Genomic DNA, 22,631 nt, shown 5'->3' on the forward strand with positions numbered 1-22,631 from the left:
TTGAAATTTGAGTAGGTTACAAAAAGGCCAAATACTTGACCCATGACAAAACCAGTATGGCCCACTATCAGGACCTAGATGTACCTGCAGGCTGTGGTAGCTGGTTTTGCAGATGTAGCAGCAAAACCTGGCGCCGCTTGGTGTGGAGCTGCCAGATGAAGGTCTCTTTTCGGAACATGCCGGCTGCAGGGCTGTCGTGCGACTCTCACTGCGAACCTGGATAGTGACTTTCAATGCGCGTCCACCACTTATACCCTAGTCAGGAGGAAATCACCGCCAATTAATATGGGGCATTTAAAGGGGTACTCCGCCCCGAGACATCTTATTTCCTCTTATCCCCTATCCAAAGAAGCGAAGTTCGCTCCGTGCACTGGATGTCGCAGCCAAGATCGGGACCCCCGCGATCTCGGCTGCGTCGTCCCAGACATCAGGTGCACAATGACTGGCAATACGGGGCAGAGGCTTGTGACGTCACGGTCATGCCCCCTCAATGCAAGTCTATGGGAGGGGGCGTGACGCCCCCTCCCATAGACTTGCATTGAGGGGGCATGGCCGTGATGCAACGAGCCTCCTGCGATGCACCCGATGCTCTAAACAAACGCCGGGTGCAGCAAGGAGATTGCGGTAGTCCCCAGCGGCGAGACCCCCGCGATCAAACATCTCATCCCCTCCTATCCTTTGGATAGGGGATATGATGTCTAGGGGCGGAGTACCCCTTTAAGGAGCATATGTGATACCTGTATAATTCTCCACGACACAAACCTCTGAAGACTGTGACTCCACGCTGCGCTCCTCAGCAACATCTTCTGCCCCTGTATGAAGGATATAAGACAAATGATCCACAGAATTGTTCTACTAAGGAAATACTTTGCTATGGAGCACACACAGATGCCTCAATATGGACCCCCATGGTCTAGGGGGGTTGTTCTACTGATAAATATTCATCCTCTGCAGTGATTCACGGCTGCTCGTGTGAGACTTCAGAGCGATTGTGAGTCACTGCGGAGGATGAATATTTATTGGTTTACGTTTTTACAGGAGTGGGTAGATCAGTGCAGCGGGGGTAACGTGACACCCCCAGTACACATAAAGCCCTCATATTTATAAGGCAGCTTAGTTCACAAAAACAGTTCACAGGATGGACATAAAGGTACCATGGTATTCAGGGTACCATGCCACATTACCCCATATCAGCAGGGTAGCACCGTCTAACCTAGTGACAATTTCCCTTAAAGTTGAACCTGGACTGGACTTTTCACCATGCCACGTGAAAGGGAATCTGTCCGCTGTATATGTGGTAAAAGCTGAAGACACCATTGGATAACTGTTAAGGTATAAGAGTGAATTGCAACTTTCCAGGAGCTGATGGTGGTTGTCAAACGTATAAAATATCCTTTTTATTTCTGAGCCAATTGTCAAGGTGGCGGAGGCCAATCTGCTCAAGTGCCACAGCCTGGCATGCCTGCTCACTCTCCGTCGATTGTACAATCAAGGAGGCGCGAGGATGGGTGCCAACAGCAGTCACACTCTGTGTGTCCGCTCGTAGTGGCAGACTTCCTGCTGTAGAAATATCCTGCTATGAGCAGACACACAGAGCTATCAGGCTGAGGCCAGGAGCTTGCTCTGCAGTCCTGCTTGTGACTGGCTTTAGTGCATCTGTGTGCCCCTTCCATAAAAATTCGTATTCAGGTTTCCGAAAGTTTTGTATATTACTGGGGCTGTAAGTTTTGTATATTACTCGGAGACTCCCCTGTGAAGGCTTCAGGTCCCCGGCTGAATGCTCCAGAAACTACTTCTGAGACCGACTCGTCTTATACAGTGATGGCCCGTGAAGTAGCATAGCAGCCCGGAAGTCAGTGGAGGACCGACCAAAAGACTTCACAGGGGGATCCCTGAGGGAGCAAGGTAGTTAAGGACATGTTTTTTTGTCACAGCGGCCACAGCACCATATTAAAACATTTTTGTAAAGCGGAATATGTCCTTTCAAATTAAACAGAGCTACCCAGCTGGCAAGAACTCTGTGTGTGTGTAGAGAGAGCCGAACAATAAAGAGTGTGTGTACATGGGCTTAGATTGCATCGGACAATTTACCTGACAAATGCGCTTTAAGAATACGTTCAGACGAGCGGATCCACAGCGTATTTTACGCTGCGGATCCGGCGCCGAAGGACCCTTACACGGTGTCTTTAGATGTGCCTGCTCGAAGAGGCACTACGCCGCTACGAGCAGACACACTGCTGCGATGTGCGAGTCGCCAAGCATGTTCGTGTACTCGCACACATCGCTGCTGCTCCCCCTGCTCCGTGAGCTAAGCCGAGAGCAGCCCCGATGTGAGTATACTGCGCATGCGCGCGGCGACTCGCACATCAGTGTGTCTGATCATAGCGGCAGATTGCCTCTCCGAGCAGGCACATCTAAAGGCACCCTGTAGCGGTCCTTCGGCGGTGGATCCGCTACGTAAAATACACTGTGGATCCGCTTGTCTGAACGTACCCTTAGGGTGCATTCAGCTTGGTAGATTTGCTGCAGATTTCCACACTGAAAATCTGCAGCACAGCTAAGATGGACATTAACTTGCAGATCTTGCACCCAAAATTGAATTAGACAGAGTGCAAGAATTGTAAAAATGCCAGACAAATACCCTGATGTGAAGGTAAACCCGTCCTAGAGAATAGATTGTGTATAGGAAGCATGTACCACCACGACATGGGGATCATGTGAAATGCCTTTAGTTACCTTCTGCAGTGAAGCCGGTCTCATCTGTACCAGTCTCTGAGCTGTAAAGAGAACAGATGCGCATTGATCACATTGAGCCATATCCTTTTACAGACAAAACCATTTATTGTATAAAAGCAGAATCACACTGCTGTATATGCGAGAGATTGTCATTCTTCTGTGGTATCAGCCCTAACACTTCACTTACATTCAACAGATGTAGTGACCTATGCCTCGTGCTTCGATACATACACTAGGGATCTAGCACTTGGAGGACTTGCTGAACTTTGGTCACATGTGGACTAGTGTATTATGGTTCAGTATAACCTCCAATGGTGAATGGGGGCCCTACTGTATCATGCAGAGAAATGCCTATGACTCTGTAGGGCAGTGTTTCCCAACCAGGGTGCCTCCAGCTGTTGCAAAACTACAACCCCCAGCATGCTCGGACAGCCGAAGGCTGCCTGAGCATGCTGGGACTTGTAGTTTTGCAACAGCAGGAGTCATTCTAAATGGAAAACACAGCCATAATAATACAGCATTATACCAGTGTCCCAACCAGTGTGCAGTGTTTTCCAATCAGGATGACTCCAGCTGTTGCAAAACTACAACTCAGAGCATGCTCGGACAGCCGAAGGCAACAGCTGGAGGCACCCTGGTTGGGAAACACTGTTCTAGAGAGTCATAGGCATTTCCCTGCATGACACTATATGAAATTGCAGACGTATGCAACACAGTGGGGCCCCATTTACCATTGGAGGTTATACTGAGCCATAATAATACAGCATTACACCAGTGTCCCAACCAGTGTGCACAGTATAACCTCCAACGGTGAATGGGGCCCTACTGTGTTGCATACGACTGCAAATTCATATAGCGTCATGCAGGGAAAATGCCTATGACTTTTTAGGGCAGTGTTTCCCAACCAGGGTGCCTCCAGCTGTTGCAAAACTACAACTCCCAGCATGCCCGGACAGCCTTTGGCTCTCCGGGCATGCTGGGAGTTGTAGTTTTGCAACAGCTGAAGGCACCCTGGTTGGGAAACATTGCTGTAGGGCCTCTCTGTGCCTTCCTACAACTTCACTGCACAAACACATAACCCATAGCTACTTCAGGTCGTGCAATGAAACATAACTTATCCCCTATCCAAAGGATAGGATATACGTTATAGATTGCAGGGGGTCCCAGCAGTCAGACCCCTGCAATCTCCTGAATGGGGCCCCGGCAGTCTGCTGGAAGTGGCCGTTCTGACCCCTGCAGGAAGCCGCAGCCGACATGCCCCTTTTGTGTATCTCTAAGGGATAGAAGGGGCCATGTCGGCCGCTCTGTGCAGGGTCGGCACGCCCCCATCCAGCAGACTGCCGGGACCCCATTCAGGTGATTGCGGGGGGTACCAGCGATTGGACCCCCGCGATCTATAACTTATCCCCTATGCTTTGGATAGGGGATAAGTTATGTTTCACTACAGAACCCCTTTAAGTCATTCGAACCCCAGGAACCCTGTTATGGATTGCAGTAATTCTTGCAGCTTGCATCATTTTACTCATAGGGGATCTATATGCATCACACAACACAAGTGATATTATCTAAGACAGACAATGTACAGGAGTCTATGAGACAGACAGCCGAGATGTAAGCTTGTTATAGAAGTGTTTCAGCGGAACATATACATATACACACACACACACACACACATATATATATGACATACAGGCGGTGGAATATGAGGGCAGTCATACGGAATAGATGGCTTAGCTGACCCTGGGGGCAGCCCAACTTAAAAGGAGTACTCCGGAGGAAAATAAAAGTTTTCAAATCAACTGGTGCCAGAAAGTTAAACAGATTTGTAAATTACTTCTATAAAAAAAATCATAACCCTTCCAGTACTTATCAGCTGCTGTATGCTCCACAGGAAGTTGTGTAGTTCCTTCCAGTCCGACCACAGTGCTCTCTGCTGCCATCTCTGTCCGTGTCAGGAACTGCCCAGATGGGAGCAAATCCCCATAGCAAACCTCTCCTACTCTGGACAGCTCCTGACACGGACAGCGGTGTCAGCAGAGAGCACTGTGGTCAGACTAGAAAGAACTACACAACCTCCCCTGGAGCATACAGCAGCTGATAAGTACTGGATGGATTAAGATTTATATAGAAAAGTAATTAAAAAATCTGTATAACTTTCTGGCACCAGGTGAGTTTAAATTTTTTTTTCCCCCCTCTGGAAAACATTTTTTTTTTTTTTATTTATTTATTTTTTTAAATCACCTGGTGCCAGAAAGTTAAACAGATTTGTAAATTACTTCTATTTAAAAATCTTAACCCTTCCAGTACTTATCAGCTGCTGTATACTACAGAGGAACATTTTAGGAACTGTCCAGAGTAGCAGCAAATCCCCATTGCAAACCTATCCTGCTCTGGACAGTTCCTAAAATGGACAGAGGTGTCAGCAGAGAGCACTGTGGTCAGACAGAAAGGAAATTCAAAAAGAAAAAAAAAAAAAAAGAACCTCCTCTGTAGTATACGGCAGCTGATAAGTACTGGAAGGGTTAAGATTTTTAAATAGAAGTTTAATTTAACTTTCTGGCACCAGTTGATTTAAAAAAAATGAAATAAAAAGTTTTCCAGGGGAGTACCCCTTTAAGGAAACAAGGATTGGCAAGTTTAAAGTTGCTTGATAAGCGGTGCCAGGCAATTGCTTATCCCTTTTAGGGTACATTCCCACACGGCGTATTTGCTGCGTATTTGCTGCTGCGTATTTTATTTTCTCTGTTGAAGTCAATGGGTAGGAAAATACGCAGCACCAAATACGCAGCAAATACGCAGCAAAATACGCCGTGTGGGAACGTACCCTTAGGGTCTAGGTGTCTAATCAGCGGCCCTCCAGCTGTTGCAAAACTACAACTCCCAGCATGCCCAGACAGCCGTTGGCTGTCCGGGCATGCTGGGAGTTGTAGTTTTGCAACAGCCTGAGGGAAGCAGGTTGGGCAATAAACATGCACGCTCTCCCAACCAAGGGTGATGTCTAAGGGACGAGACAGCCGATAGCTCAGGGTCAACAGCAATCTAAAGTGTATGATCCGCCATAGAGACCAGGGAACAGAACGGACATACATACATACAGAGACGGTAAACCAAACAGAGGAGCATGGGGCGGTGATGAGGAGGGAGGGGTGTTAGTGCAGCTTTGTCAGCGTCTTTAGCGTTACCTCCTTGCTCTCTTGGCTGAAGGTTCAAGGGGGTCGGTAATGCTGCATTCAGTTAGATTTTCGGTGTCTGCAATGACAAGGATGTGGAAGCAGACAGGGAACCGAAGGGAGAGAATTAGCCACCAATATGAGACAGCGGAAAGGAAATAATGTACACAGTCACGACATCTCAGCTTAAAGGACCAGTAACACCGCATACTGAGAATAAACTGGCGCTGTAAGGACTAGTCTGATATAAAGTGTACTTACTGTATAGCGTCCTGCAATAAGGATGCCCAACAGAGTACTATATGCATAACCCTAAAAATACCTAAATAAGTGCAGGACAGGACTTTACGTATAAAAACGTAACCCAACTTATCAAGTCATAGCATGTCACTAGGATAAGGCGACCCGTTCTGATCAGTATGGGGTCCAACCTCTGGGACCCGCACTGATTCCAAGTACGAGTCAGTGCTGTGGCCCCCCTCTAGCCTTCGCCTGCACAGCAGCACCCTGGCCGCTAAAAATTCCGCATGCAGTGCAGAAATCAATCAGTGCCAGGACCGCTGACCAGCAGTGCAGTCTACATGGAATTCCACCAATAGAATGAACATGTAAATTTTTTCCAGAATCCAGAATTTTTACAGCAGAAATTCTGTTTTGGAAATTCTGCAGAAGGGAACGGTGCAGCAGAATTCATATGAAAACAATGGGAGGCTTCTGCACCGGAATTTCCGAGTGAGATTCTGCAAGGAAATTTTGGCAGTGTGAATGGGTCCTGACTGCAGCCGACCCAATTCATTTGTGTGGGTCGCTGGTGTACGAGGAAAAGGTGCCTATAAACCTTTGTTCAGCAGTCTATTATCTTACCCAATCGTGAGCCGCTGCCAGGCACCCTAAAGGGTCAGGCAGATTAAATACAACATACCCGATCCTTCCCTCACCCGATATACTTAGGGGAGAGTTGATATACATTAGATTAGTCAGCCTGGTCCCAATGAAATCAGTGGGTTTGGCCACATTTTGACTAAGGACGACCTAAAGTCTATGATGGGGCTGCAGCGCTGATTTAGCATTGGGGCCCTTTCTTTTCAGAATCAGTGGGTGTCCCAACGATCAGACCGACCCCCCCACCACAGATTACAAAGCAAAGTAATAATATCCTAGTGACAATCTATGATTTTATATGATGGGATTACTGCCTTAGGGTAGGAGGGTCACACACACACACACACAAAACATCCGCAGTGTATTTGATGCTGCGGATGTGCAGTCGGCAGACACAGTGTGGCTGCAGAGTGAGCTCCTTGTTGTGGTAGGATCTCTGTGTGTCAGCTCGTGACTGCCGGCAGAAAATCTGCCACTAGGAACAGACAAAGAGCTACAGGGAGCAGGAAGCCATCAGCGCATCCGCAGAAACAAATACGCTACAGATGCGCTGTGTGTGACCCTACCCTTAAAGGGGTTCTCCACTGGAAAACATTCTTTTTTATTTATTTATTTTTAAATCAACTGATGCCAGAAAGTTACAACAGATTTGTAAATTACTTATATTTAAAAATATTAACTCTTCCAGTACTTATCAGCTGCTGTATAATCCACAGGAAGTTATTTTCTTTTTGAATGTCCTTTCTGTCTGACCACAGTGCTCTCTTCTGACACCTCTGTCCATGTCAGGAACTGTCCAGAGCAGGAGAGGTTTGCTATAGGGATTTGCTCCTACTCCGCACAGTTCCTAAAATGGAGAGAGGTGTCAGCAGAGAGCACTGTGGTCAGGCAGAAAGGAAATTCCAAAAGAAAATAACTTCCTGTGGAGCATACAGCAGCTGATGAGTACTGGAAGGATTGAGATTTTTAAAAATAGAAGTCATTTACAAATCTGTTTAACTTTCTGGCACCAGCTGATTTAAAAAAAATAATAATATTTATATATATATATATATATATATATATATATATATATATATATATATATATATGTATATGTATATATATATATGTATATATATATATATGTGTGTGTGTGTGTGTGTGTGTGTGTTTTCCAGTGGAGTACCCCTTTATTGTATGTTATGGATGAGTTGAACGATCATTGTTGTGGACACTATAGGTACGAACAATAAAAATTTTGATAGCTCTCCCTGATATGACAAGTTTTAGGTGTTACTTTTCCTTTAAGTTAAGACACTGGTACAAAATCAAAAATATGTCAAGGGTCTGAAATGGGTTAATACGACTTGCTTTACATGCAATATATAGAAATGTTTGCCATTTGACTCCACATGTGATAGATAAAAATAGCAAAACAAAAACATACGCAGTAGTTATTGGTCATTGAAATACATGATAGTAAATTGATGCCATGATTGGTATTGAGGATTACATAGCCCTGCTGTACGGATCAGTGATCAGTAATGGCTGACTGGTTACTGCTCGGTATATATGGTGTATACCAACACCAAAGACCCCAAGAAGGTAAAGCCATCTTAAGTTATCAGTGCTTTACACATATACCTCCAGTACTAGAAATCTTCTGACAGATCATAAAGAAGACGACAGGACATGGAGCAAAATCATCAGCTATTTACTTGTAAAGGCCCTGTTCAGATCCCTCTATGGATACAGATTGACATATAAGCTGGGAAAGGTTCCAAACATATATATCCAACAGTAGTCCAACCCCTGTGACCCCCCGCAATCTCACGAATGGAGCCCCATCTCTCCCCTCTGGCGGCTGCTTACCCCTGTTGAACACCTGCCCCCACCTTGCGAGACGACTCCTCGTGCTAAACAGTGACGACCCGCTCACCAGTGTCTAGAGCAGTGTTTTCCAACCAGGGTGCCTCCAGCTGTTGCAAAACTACAATTCCCAGCATGCCCGGACAGCCGAAGGCTGTCCGGGCAAGCTGGGAGTTGTAGTTTTGCAACAGCTGGAGGCACCCTGGTTGGGAAACACTGCTGTAGGGGCATGCTGGGAGTTGTAGTTTTGCAACACCTGCAGGCACCCTGGTTGGGAAATACTGGTCTACAGGTTACAGATGGGGCTCCATTTTGGAGATTACAGAGGTCAGACCCCCTGCGATTAGACACTTATCCCCTTTCCTGTGGATAAGGGGGGGGAGGAGATTTATCAAAATCTATCCTGACAAAAAAGTTGACCAGTTGCCCATAGCAACCAATCAGATCGCTTCTTTCATTTTTCAGAGGCCTTTTAAAAAATGAAAGAAGAGATCTGATTGGTTGCTATGGGCAACTCAGCAACCTTTCCTCTCCCTCGGGATACTTTTATCTAATGTGGAGTACCTCTTTAAAAGGGGTACTCCGGTGGGAAAAAAAAAAGGTTTTAAAACAACTGGTGCCAGAAAAGTTAAAACAGATTTTTAAATTGCTTCTATGAAAAAAAAAAATCTTAATCCTTCCAGTACTTATCAGCTGCTGTATGCTACAGAGGAAGTATTTTTTTTTCTTTTCTGTCTGACCACAGTGCTCTCTGCTGACACCTCTGTCCATGTCGGGAACTGTCCAGAGCAGGATAGGTTTGCTATGGGGATTTTCTCCTGCTCTGGACAGAGGTGGCAGCAGGGAGCACTGTGGTCAGACAGAAAGGAAATTCAAAGAGAAAACAACTTCCTGTGGATCATACAGAAGCTTATAAGTACTGGAGGGGTTAAGATGTTTAACTTATCAGCTTCTGGATGCCCTGGAGGAAGTCATGTGGTCTTTGCAGTCAGACCGTGTTCTCTACTGCCACTGTGTCAGGAACTGTCAGGAGCAGGAGCAAATCCCTATAGCAGACCTCTAGACAGTTCCTGACATGGACAGATGTGGCAGCAGAGAGCACTGTGTCTGATTGGTAAGACTAAGTGACTGATACATGACTGATAAGTACTGGAATATATACATCTGTAAATTTATTTCTGTCACCAGTTAACCTAAAAACAAATTTTTTCTCTGGAGTAACCCTTTAAAGGGGTACTCCCGTGGAAACCTTTTATTTTTAAATCAACTGGTGCCAGAAAGTTAAACATATTTGTAAATCACTTCTATTAAAAATTCTTAATCCTTCCAGTACTTTTTAGGGCCTGTATACTAAAGAGAAATCCAAAAAAGAAATGCATTTCCTGTGATGTCCTGACCACAGTGCTCTCTGCTGACCTCTGCTGTCTATTTTAGGAACTGTCCAGAACAGGAGAAAATCCCCATAGCAAACATATGCTGCTCTGGACAGTTCATGAAATGGACAGTAGAGGTCAGCAGAGAGCACTGTGGTCAGGACATCACAGGAAATGCAGTTATTTTTTGTATTTCTCTTTAGTATACAGCCCCTAAAAAGTACTGGAAGGATTAAGATTTTTTAATAGAAGTGATTTACAAATCTGTTTAACTTTCTGGCACCAGTTGATATGTGAACCCCGATTACACTCCTTACATGCTAATAACAATAGATCTGGACAAGTAACTGATTGAGAGCAGAAATAGGTCTTACATAAAATAATAGGTCAGCTTCTGAGACCAGGATTAGACACACCAGACGTTCCTCAGAGCCCGGATTCACTTACCTTCAGAGTTGAGACTTTCATCGGCTTCTGATGCAGTCGGTGGAGGTTCGGCGTTTCCTCTCTCTGAGCTCGCATCATTGGTGTCCTTCCCCGGCACAGAAGAGCCTGGAACGCCATTCTTCTTGACATCAGAACTCCTGTAGTAATCCTACAATAAGAAAAGGATGCTAGTTTTATAAGACAGACTAAAAGGACAGGATTTAGTTATTATAAACTAATTCTTTAGTCCCTAAAAATAGAGTAAGGACTGTACTTGGTCATACCCGCTACGGATTTCAAATGTGAAGAATTTAAACATTCTGGGAGAGATTTATCAAAACCTGTACAGGGGAAAAGTTGCCCAGTTGGCCATAGCAACCAATCAGATCGCTGCTTTAATTTTTAACAAGGCCTCTGTAGAAGAAGCGATCTGATTGGTTGCTATTGGCAACTGGGCAACTTTTCCTCTGGACGGGTTTTGATAAATCTCCCCCTCTGTGTCTATGAATGACATAGAATACCAGCTGAGTACCCTGTGCTGCCCGGTCTTCCTACCCAAGCCTAGTGGGATAGGAAAAAGCAAAAAAAAGACACTCCTGTCCTCTTCTCCTATCCACTGCACTAACTATTATCTGCCCCTGCCTGTTGGACAGTCGGCAGGATGTTAGAAAGTCCCGGACAATCTACGCAGCCCGAGAGGAACACAATCAGGAGGTGTAATGGAAGTCCCATAGACTTGCATGAGATTTAAGACAAACCCCCCCACCCTAGCATAAGGGGTTGATTTGACTCTAGTATATTTTTATTTGACATATAAACAAGTTTCATCAAAATTTCTCCAGCCATTTGGAAGTTCCGCTGGAACATACATAATTATATATATATATATATATATATATATATATATATATATATATATATATATATATATATATATATATATATATATATATACATATACATATACACACATTGAGTTATACATCTAAGACCCCAATTATTCACGAGAACAGAGGGTCCCCTTTCCCCAGTCAATCAGTTTGAATCAGTTAAGGTTAATTTGGAATGTAGATTGAGAACCCCAATGGGGGCAAGGACCAATATCTCATCACCTAAGTAGTGTTTTAGCTCTTTGGGACTCAATATAGTGGGGTTATAATTCCTAGAACATGGGCAAGGTCTTGGGTAAGAAACTTAAAAGGGGTACTCCGCCGCTCAGCGTTTGGAACAAAATGTTCCGAACGTTTAGAGCCGGCGTCGGGAGCTCGTGACGTCACGCCCCCTCCCATAGACTTGCACTGAGGGGGCGTGGTGTGATGTAATGAGGGGCGGGGCTATGACGTTGCGAGCTAAAGGCGTCAGCTCCAGCGTTCGGAACAGTTTGTTCCAAACGCTGAGCTGCGGAGTACCCCTTTAAATGCTAATGGTGTATATAGATTGATTATAATAAATATATATATAGAATATATATATATTTATATTATACACATATACATACACGCACTTGGGGATTCCCGACTCAAGGGCCCTTGCCTTAGTATTACCTATTTCTACTATATATATTTCCAACTTTCCAACTATTTCTTTTTGGGATTTTGTTTAATCATTTTTATGTGTTATATGTATTTTATGTCTAATTGTTTACAAGTCCTGATAAAGGTGATTACTTTTGGAGATTTTGTTTAGTCTACCTTTTTGCATAGGATTTGTAGTTGTAGGTTGATCATACCGGACTCTTTTTTGCGTTAGGTAGATGACTCCACTTTAGATCTAACATGTGCAAAGATACAAGTATTCTTACCTTGGTATACACACGGGGCTGCTGAAAAGGGATGGGTGGGAACGTCCTGCCTGGACCTTTCACCGATACACCCATTGGAGGAATACCCAGGATGGAATGTCTCGCAGCAGTAGCAAAGAATTGAGGCATTGGCGGCGGCGCCACCATGTTGAGGCCACGGAGGTTACCTGCAAAACAACCATTTACAGAGTAGAAGCAAATCCCCATAGCAAACCTCTTCTACTCTGTGCAGCTCCCTAGACAGGCAGAGGTGTCAGCAGAGAGCACTGTTCCCAGATACAAAAGAACAACTCAACTTCAGCAGCTGAATATTATTGGAAGGATTAAGATTTTTATAATAGAAGTAGAGATGAGCGAACTTACAGTAAATTCGATTCGTCACAAACTTCTCGGCTCGGCAGTTGATGACTTATCCTGCGTAAATTAGTTCAGCCTTCAGGTGCTCCCGTGGGCTGGAAAAGGTGGATACATTCCTAGGAAAGAGTCTCCTAGGACTGTATCCACCTTTTCCAGCCCATCGGAGCACCTGAAAGCTGAACTAATTTATGCAGGAAAAGTCATCAACTGCCGAGCCGAGAAGTTTGTGACGAATCGAATTTACTGTAAGTTCGCTCATCTCTAAATAGAAGTAATTTAAAAATCTGTTTTACTTTCCGGAGGCAGTTGATATATATATATATATATATATATATACACACACACACACACACACACACACACACACACACACACACATTTTTTTCCTGGAATACCCCTTTAAGTGCCAGAGCACCAGGACGTACATTTATGTCCACAGGGGTAACAATTCTACAATTAGACATTTCCCATGTACACTGTAGCCAAACTAACCGAGACATACACTGGTAAAGAATGCATGCACTTACCCTGCATCTGCTGCATCAGTAATGCCCGCTGTAGCATGGGGTGGCTATTAAGAAGCCTGGCAGGATTGGCTGCTCGCAGGTTCAACATCTGCTGCGGTTGCTGGTGCTGGACCGGGTTGGGCATGGGCCTGCATACAGACTGTATTAGTATGGAGAAGCATTAAAGGACAGACGGGTGACGGGACGCAGGCTCTTCTTACCTGGGTGCTGCATGCTGGGCAGGGAGCTGGTGCTGTGCCACCTGGGCATGGTGCGCTGGCTGCTGCACTGTATGCTGCTGCACTGTATGCTGCTGCACTGTATGCTGCTGCTGCAGAAGTTGCTGGAGATGAAGGAGCTGCTGGAACTGCTGCTGCTGTTGGTTAAACATCTTACCAAAGAACCTAAGACGACAGAGAAGCCATGTTACCCCAGTGGTCGGACCTCCTTAGAGAATCATGACGGTTGTGCCCGTACATGCCAACAAGTGCTCCCTATGGAACACTGTTTTCCAAACAGTGTGGTTCCAGCTGTTGCAAAACTACAACTCCCAGCATGCCCGGACAGCCTTCGGCTGTCCAGGCACGCTGGTAGTTGTAGTTTTGCAACAGCTGGAGGCACCCCGGTTGGGGAAAAGGCTGTTTTAAAGGGGTACTCCGCTAAAAAACTTTTTTTTTTTTTAAATCAACTGGTGCCAGAAAGTTAAACAGATTTGTAAATTACTTCTATTAAAAAATCTTAATCCTTCCTGTACTTATTAGCTGCTGAATACTACAGTGGAAATTATTTTCCGTTTGAAACACAGAGCTCTCTGCAGACATCATGAGCACAGTGCTCTCTGCTGACATCTCTGTCCATTTTTAGGAACTGTCCATGGTAAAAGGAAATCCCCATAGCAAACATATGCTGTTCTGGACAGTTCCTAAAATGGACAGATGTCAGCAGAGAGCACTGTGGTCATGATGTCAGCAGACAGTTCTGTGTTTCGAAAATAAAATAATTTCTGCTTTAGTATTCAGCAGCTAATAAGTACAGGAAGGATTAAGATTTTTTTTATAGAAGTAATTTACTAATCCGTTTAACTTTCTGGCACCAGTTGATTTAAAAAAAATACATAAATAAAGTTTTAAAGGGGTACTTCGGTGGAAAACATTTTTCTTTTTAAATAAACTGGTGCCAGAAAGTTAAACAGATTTGTAAATGACTTCTATTAAAAAAATCTTTATCCTTCCAGTACTTTTTAGCAGCTGTATACTACAGAGGAAATGCTTTTCTGTCTTGTCCACAGTGCTCTCTGCTGACAGCTCTGTCCGTGTTAGGAACTGTCCAGAGCAGCATAGATTTGCAATGGGGATTTTCTCCTGCTCTGGACAGTTCCTGATACCGGCATCAGGTGTCAGCAGAGAGCACTGTGGACAAGACAAAAAAGAAATTCAAAAAGAAAAGAATTTCCTCTGTAACATTCAGCTGCTAATAAGTACTGAAAGGTTTAAGATTTTTTAATAGAAGTAATTTACAAATCTGTTTAACTTTCTGGCACCAGTTGATAAAAAATAAAAATAAAATTTATAATAATGTTTTCCACCGGAGTACCCCTTTAAAGTTTAGTTCTTTCCAGTCTTCCCACAGTGCTCTCTGCTGCCACCTATGTCTGTGTCAGGAATTGTCCGTAACAGGAGCAAATCCCCACAGCAAAACCCCTCCTGCTCTGGACATGCTGGGAGCTGTAGTTTTGCAACAGCTGGAGGCACACCGTTTGGAAAACACTGCTATGGCAGGTTTGTGCAGGAGCGGAGGCAAATCCCTTAGCAATTATATATAATGAAAAACCTATAAATAAATAATTCGATGGGAATTAAGGCGGATGAGGTCATTTTCTTCAGGGTTTATTTTTGGGATTTTTTTTTTTCAGCTCCAAAGAAATAACCTGAGTGATCATCGTAATGACCCCAGATCGTCGTCATTGCAAAACTACAAATCACAGAATGCCCAGCAGCCTGTTTCACGTACGGCAGAACCATAAACACTCACCATTGCTTGTCCTACAGCACGGTTTTACTCTAGCACAGCTGCATCCATGCATTTCATTACTGTAACTGGGTCATGTGATCACCAGTCTGACCCACAGAAAATTACAGTGCTTACTGTGTCAAATGAAGTGGTCAGTCCTAGGTCAGTTAACTTCCTGTGAACTACAGGAGGACATCATCACCCATTAGATTGCTCCTGCTAGCTCCCAGACCCATCCCTTCTCCTCCAGCTCTATCTGTATACTGCTGCTATCTCTATGGGATCAGTATATATAGTAGTTATACACCTCCCCTTGAGTTCTATCTGTATACTGCTGCTGCTGCTGCTGCTGCTGCTGCTATCTCTATGGGATCAGGATATATAGTAGTTATACACCTCCCCTTGAGTTCTATCTGTATACTGCTGCTGCTATCTCTATGGGATCAGGATATATAGTAGTTATACACCTCCCCTCCTGATCCATCTGTATACTGCTGCTATCTCTGTGGGATCAGGATATATAGTAGTTATACACCTCCCCTGCTGCTATCTCTGTGGGATTAGGATTAGAGATGAGCGAATTTACAGTAAATTCGATTCGTCACGAACTTCTCGGCTCGGCAGTTGATGACTTATCCTGCATAAATTAGTTCAGCTTTCAGGTGCTCCGGTGGGCTGGAAAAGGTGGATACAGTCCTAGGAAAGAGTCTCCTAGAAATGTATCCACCTTTTCCAGCCCACGGGAGCACCTGAAAGCTGAACTAATTTATGCAGGATAAGTCATCAACTGCCGGGCCGAGAAGTTTGTGACGAATCGAATTTACTGTAAGTTCGCTCATCTCTAATTAGGATATATAGCAGTTATACCCCTTCCCTTCCAGCTCTGTATGTATACTGCTGCTGCTATTTCACAACAGCTGGAGGCACCCTGGTTGGGAAACACTGGTCTACACACATGTATGATTACATGCCATCTCCTTCCACCTACGGTATATAACAATACAGCCTGTATACAGCTTAGGGCATGCCGGTGCCACCATCAGGGCCCAAACATGGCTAGGGAAGACTATATTATCATGCCAGGACGTGCCATATTTAGGCAAGTGTTGATGTTTCGTATATAGAGGGCGGCACATATGCATGGTGTAATACAAAAGCTGGACAGACAGTATAGGGACCACTGCCACACAGAATGGATATGGATGGGCACCAGATATGATGTGATGACATGTTACACAGAATGGACACTGTGTGTCGCCAACTATCTTCCTGCATGTGCCACCCTCCATGCCCATCCCATGTAACATGTCATGAATAAGGCAATGGAGGTGGCACAAACATATTTCGGCACTTGGGGGTGGTGCAATGCACGAGATGGGCACTGAGGGGTGTCACATATATGTTACATGAGAGGGCAGTGGGGGTGATACATATGTAACATGACGTCATCTCTGGGGGTCGGCACATATGTAACATGACGTCGTCTCTGGGGGTCGGCACATACATATGTAACATGACGTCGTCTCTGGGGGTCGGCACATACATATGTAACATGACGTTGTCTCTGGGGGTTGGCACATACATATGTAACATGAAGTCGTCTCTGGGGGTTGGCGCATACATGTAACATGACGTCGTCTCTGGGGGTTGGCACATACATGTAACATGACATCGTCTCTGGGATTGGCACATACATGTAACATGACAGTCTCTGGGGTTGGCACATACATGTAACATGACGTCGTCTCTGGGGGTTGGCACATACATGTAACATGACGTCGTCTCTGGGGGTTGGCACATACATGTAACATGACGTCGTCTCTAGGGGTTGGCACATGTAACATTAGATGTGCTCTGGGGGTTGGCACATACATGTAACATTAGATGTGCTCTGGGGGTTGGCACATACATGTAACATGACATCGTCTCTGGGGTTGGCACATACATGTAACATGACATCGTCTCTGGGGTTGGCACATACATGTAACATGACGTCGTCTCTGGGGGTTGGCACATACATGTAACATGACGTCGTCTCTGGGGGTTGGCACATACATGTAACATGACGTCGTCTCTGGGGGTTGGCACATACATGTAACATGACATCGTCTCTGGGGTTGGCACATACATGTAACATGACATCGTCTCTGGGGGTTGGCACATACATGTAACATGACGTTGTCTCTGGGGTTGGCACATACATGTAACATGACGTCGTCTCTGGGGGTCGGCACATACATATGTAACATGACGTTGTCTCTGGGGGTTGGCACATACATATGTAACATGAAGTCGTCTCTGGGGGTTGGCGCATACATGTAACATGACGTCGTCTCTGGGGGTTGGCACATACATGTAACATGACATCGTCTCTGGGATTGGCACATACATGTAACATGACAGTCTCTGGGGTTGGCACATACATGTAACATGACGTCGTCTCTGGGGGTTGGCACATACATGTAACATGACGTCGTCTCTGGGGGTTGGCACATACATGTAACATGACGTCGTCTCTAGGGGTTGGCACATGTAACATTAGATGTGCTCTGGGGGTTGGCACATACATGTAACATTAGATGTGCTCTGGGGGTTGGCACATACATGTAACATGACATTGTCTCTGGGGGTTGGCACATACATGTAACATGACATCGTCTCTGGGGTTGGCACATACATGTAACATGACATCGTCTCTGGGGTTGGCACATACATGTAACATGACGTCGTCTCTGGGGGTTGGCACATACATGTAACATGACGTCGTCTCTGGGGGTTGGCACATACATGTAACATGACGTCGTCTCTGGGGGTTGGCACATACATGTAACATGACATCGTCTCTGGGGTTGGCACATACATGTAACATGACATCGTCTCTGGGGGTTGGCACATACATGTAACATGACATCGTCTCTGGGGGTTGGCACATACATGTAACATGACGTCTCTGGGGTTGGCACATACATGTAACATGACATCGTCTCTGGGGGTTGGCACATACATGTAACATGACGTTGTCTCTGGGGGCTGGCACATACATGTAACATGAAGTTGTCTCTGGGGGCTGGCACATACATGTAACATGACATCATCTCTGGGGGTTGGCACAAACATGTAACATGACATCGTCTCTGGGGGCTGGCACATACATGTAACATGACGTTGTCTCTGGGGTTGGCACATACATGTAACATGACATCGTCTCAGGGGTTGGCACATACATGTAACATGACGTCGTCTCTGGGGGTTGGCACATACATGTAACATGACGTCGTCTCTGGGGGTTGGCACATACATGTAACATGACATCGTCTCTGGGGTTGGCACATACATGTAACATGACATCGTCTCTGGGGGTTGGCACATACATGTAACATGACATCGTCTCTGGGGGTTGGCACATACATGTAACATGACGTCTCTGGGGGTTGGCACATACATGTAACATGACGTCTCTGGGGTTGGCACATACATGTAACATGACATCGTCTCTGGGGGTTGGCACATACATGTAACATGACGTTGTCTCTGGGGGCTGGCACATACATGTAACATGAAGTTGTCTCTGGGGGCTGGCACATACATGTAACATGACATCATCTCTGGGGGTTGGCACATACATGTAACATGACATCGTCTCTGGGGGCTGGCACATACATGTAACATGACGTTGTCTCTGGGGTTGGCACATACATGTAACATGACATCGTCTCTGGGGGTTGGCACATACATGTAACATGACGTCGTCTCTGGGGGTAGGCACATACATGTAACATGACGTCGTCTCTGGGGGCTGGCACATACATGTAACATGACGTCGTCTCTGGGGGCTGGCACATACATGTAACATGACGTTGTCTCTGGGGGTTGGCACATACATGTAACATGACGTCGTCTCTGGGGGCTGGCACATACATGTAACATGACGTCGTCTCTGGGGGCTGGCACATACATGTAACATGACGTCGTCTCTGGGGGCTGGCACATACATGTAACATGACGTCGTCTCTGGGGGCTGGCACATACATGTAACATGACGTCGTCTCTGGGGGCTGGCACATACATGTAACATGACGTCGTCTCTGGGGGCTGGCACATACATGTAACATGACGTTGTCTCTGGGGGTTGGCACATACATGTAACATGACCGTCTCTGGGGGTTGGCACATACATGTAACATGACGTTGTCTCTGGGGTTGGCACATACATGTAACATGACGTTGTCTCTGGGGTTGGCACATACATGTAACATGACATCGTCTCTGGGGTTGGCACATACATGTTCCACTAGATGTGCTCTGGGGGCGCATTAGACGAGGTGGTCGCCCCCATCATGTAGTAGCTATGTCCCCGCTCTCCACCCACACAGATACAAGCTGCCCGTGTTGATGGTATGGCAGCACCCGGCGGGCACACCTCTTCCGCCCGCAATCACCCCAGCCCCCCGCCGAATACAACATGACCCGGTTACACCCTCCTCTTACCGGCTCAGGCCGCGCTTTATTACCGGGAAATCGTTTCCTCCCGGGAGCCCCCTCTACGGCTGCCAGGCCTCCTCCTCTCCTGCACCACAGCAGACAATGGAGACAAGGCGGCACATGCGCACAGCGCGCCCCCTGCTGGCTGGAGGTCTTGTGTGGGCAGCAGCCTGTTACCGATGAGGGAAGATGGTTGTGTATATGGAGTGGAGCTCTCTGGGACCCCAGGATCTCTTTATAGGGTCCTGTACCCACATATACAGCACATTAGGGGAGATGTATCCAAACCTGTGTAATGGAAAAGTCGTGCAGTTACCTATAGCAACCAATTAGATCGCTGCTTTTATTTTTCAGATGGTCTTTTTAAAAATTGAAGAAGCGATCTGATTGGTTGCTATGAGCAACTGCAACACTTTCCATTGCACAGTTTTTTTTTTAATAAATCTCCCCCTTTATACACGTACAGCGTCACGGCCTACACATACATGGACATACACACAACTCTGCTGTATATACACACGCTCACAACTCTGCTGTATATACATGCGCACAACTCTGCTGTATATACACACAACTCTGCTGCGTATACACACGCTAACAACTCTGCTGTATATACATGCGCACAACTCTGCTGTATATACACACAACTCTGCTGCGTATACACACGCTCACAACTCTGCTGCGTATATACATGCGCACAACTCTGCTGTATATACACACGCTCACAACTCTGCTGCGTATATACATGCGCACAACTCTGCTGTATATACACACAACTCTGCTGTATATACACACGCTCACAACTCTGCTGTATATACACACCCGCTCACAACTCTGCTGCGTATATACATGCGCACAACTCTGCTGCGTATATACATGCGCACAACTCTGCTGTATATACACACAACTCTGCTGCGTATACACCCGCTCACAACTCTGCTGCGTATATACATGCGCACAACTCTGCTGCGTATACTCACGCTCACAACTCTGCTGCGTATACACCCGCTCACAACTCTGCTGTATATACACATGCTCATAACTCTACTGCGTATACACACCACTCTGCTGCATATACACGCTCACAACTCTGCTGCATATACACGCTCACAACTCTGCTGCGTATACACCCGCTCACAACTCTGCTGCGTATACACCCGCTCACAACTCTGCTGTATATACACATGCTCATAACTCTACTGCGTATACACACCACTCTGCTGCATATACACGCTCACAACTCTGCTGCATATACACGCAAACAACTCTGCTGCGTATACTCACGCTCACAACTCTGCTGCGTATACTCACGCTCACAACTCTGCTGTGTATACTCACACTCACAACTCTGCTGTATATACACATGCTTATAACTCTGCTGCGTATACACACGCTCACAACTCTGCTGCGTATACACACAACTCTGCTGCGTATACTCACGCTCACAACTCTGCTGCGTATACACACGCTCACAACTCTGCTGCTTATACACACGCTCACAACTCTGCTGCGTATACTCACACTCACAACTCTGCTGTATATACACATGCTCATAACTCTGCTGCGTATACACACAACTCTGCTGCATATACACGCTCACAACTCTGCTGCATATACACACGCTCACAACTCTGCTGCGTATACTCACGCTCACAACTCTGCTGTATATACACACAACTCTGCTGCGTATACTCACGCTCACAACACTGCTGTATATACACATGCTCATAACTCTGCTGCGTATACTCACGCTCACAACTCTGCTGTATATACACATGCTCATAACTCTCCTGTGTATACACACAAATCTGCTGCATACACACGCTCACAACTCTGCTGTGTATACACACGCTCACAACTTTGCTGCGTATACTCACGCTCACAACTCTGCTGTATATACACATGCTCATAACTCTCCTGTGTATACACACAAATCTGCTGCATACACACGCTCACAACTCTGCTGTGTATACACACGCTCACACCTCTGCTGCATATGCACACGCTCTCAGCTCTGCTGCATATACACACGCTCACAACTCTGCTGCGTATACACACGCTCTCAACTCTGCTGCATATACAGATGCTCACAACTCTGCTGTGTATACACGCAACTCTGCTGTATATACACACGCTCACAACTCTGCTGCATATACACGCTCACAACTCTGCTGCGTATACACACAACTCTGCTGCATATACACACGCTCACAACTCTGCTGCATATGCACCAAACTCTGCTGCATATACTCACACTCACAACTCTGCTGTGTATACACATGCTCACTACTCTTCTGCATATACACACGCTCACAACTCTGCTCTGAATACACACGCTCACAACTCTGCTGCATATACAGAATCTCACAACTCTGCTGCGTATACACACAACTCTGCTGCGTATACACACGCTCACAACTCTGCTGCGTATACACACAACTCTGCTGCGTATACAGATGCTCACAACTCTGCTGCGTATACACACGCTCTCAGCTCTGCTGCGTATACACACAACTCTGCAGCATATACACATGCTCACAACTGCTGCATATACACACGCTCACAACTCTGCTGCATATACACACAACTCTGCTGCGTATACACACGCTCACAACTCTGCTGTATATACACATGCTCACAACTCTGCTGCATATACACACACTCACAACTCTGCTGCGTATACACACAACTCTGCTGCATATACACATGCTCACAACTGCTGTGTATACACACGCTCACAACTCTGCTGCATATACACACACTCACAACTCTGCTGCATATACACACAACTCTGTTGTGTATACACACAACTCTGCTGCATATACACATGCTCACAACTGCTGTGTATACACATGCTCACAACTCTGCTGCGTATTCACACACTCACAACACTGCTGCATATACACACAACTCTGCTGCGTATACACACGCTCACAACTCTGCTGCGTATACACACAATTCTGCTGCATATACACACACCGTGTGTATATGCATGGGGGTGTTCAATGAGTCAAAATGGCAGAGGAATGTCCCTACA

At 45.7% G+C, this 22,631-nt stretch overlaps 1 protein-coding gene across 1 annotated transcript in view; it reads right to left on the minus strand.

Annotated features, from left to right (window-relative positions):
* CIZ1 (CDKN1A interacting zinc finger protein 1) overlaps nt 1-19,824 on the minus strand; it is a 32,410-nt gene extending 12,586 nt beyond the window's left edge. Inside the window, exons 1-9 of the mRNA XM_056538726.1 lie at nt 19,624-19,824; nt 13,324-13,506; nt 13,124-13,251; nt 12,240-12,406; nt 10,460-10,607; nt 5,919-5,985; nt 2,737-2,777; nt 763-812; nt 85-255 (exon numbers count right to left, since the gene is read on the minus strand). Of these exons, the coding sequence (XP_056394701.1) occupies nt 85-255; nt 763-812; nt 2,737-2,777; nt 5,919-5,985; nt 10,460-10,607; nt 12,240-12,406; nt 13,124-13,251; nt 13,324-13,493 (942 nt within the window). The 5' untranslated portion in view covers nt 13,494-13,506; nt 19,624-19,824. The remainder of the gene's footprint in view (nt 1-84; nt 256-762; nt 813-2,736; nt 2,778-5,918; nt 5,986-10,459; nt 10,608-12,239; nt 12,407-13,123; nt 13,252-13,323; nt 13,507-19,623) is intronic.
* Nucleotides 19,825-22,631: the final 2,807 nt, after the last annotated feature.

Source organism: Hyla sarda, chromosome 9 (assembly GCF_029499605.1).
Source record: "Hyla sarda isolate aHylSar1 chromosome 9, aHylSar1.hap1, whole genome shotgun sequence".
Lineage (NCBI taxonomy): Eukaryota > Metazoa > Chordata > Amphibia > Anura > Hylidae > Hyla > Hyla sarda.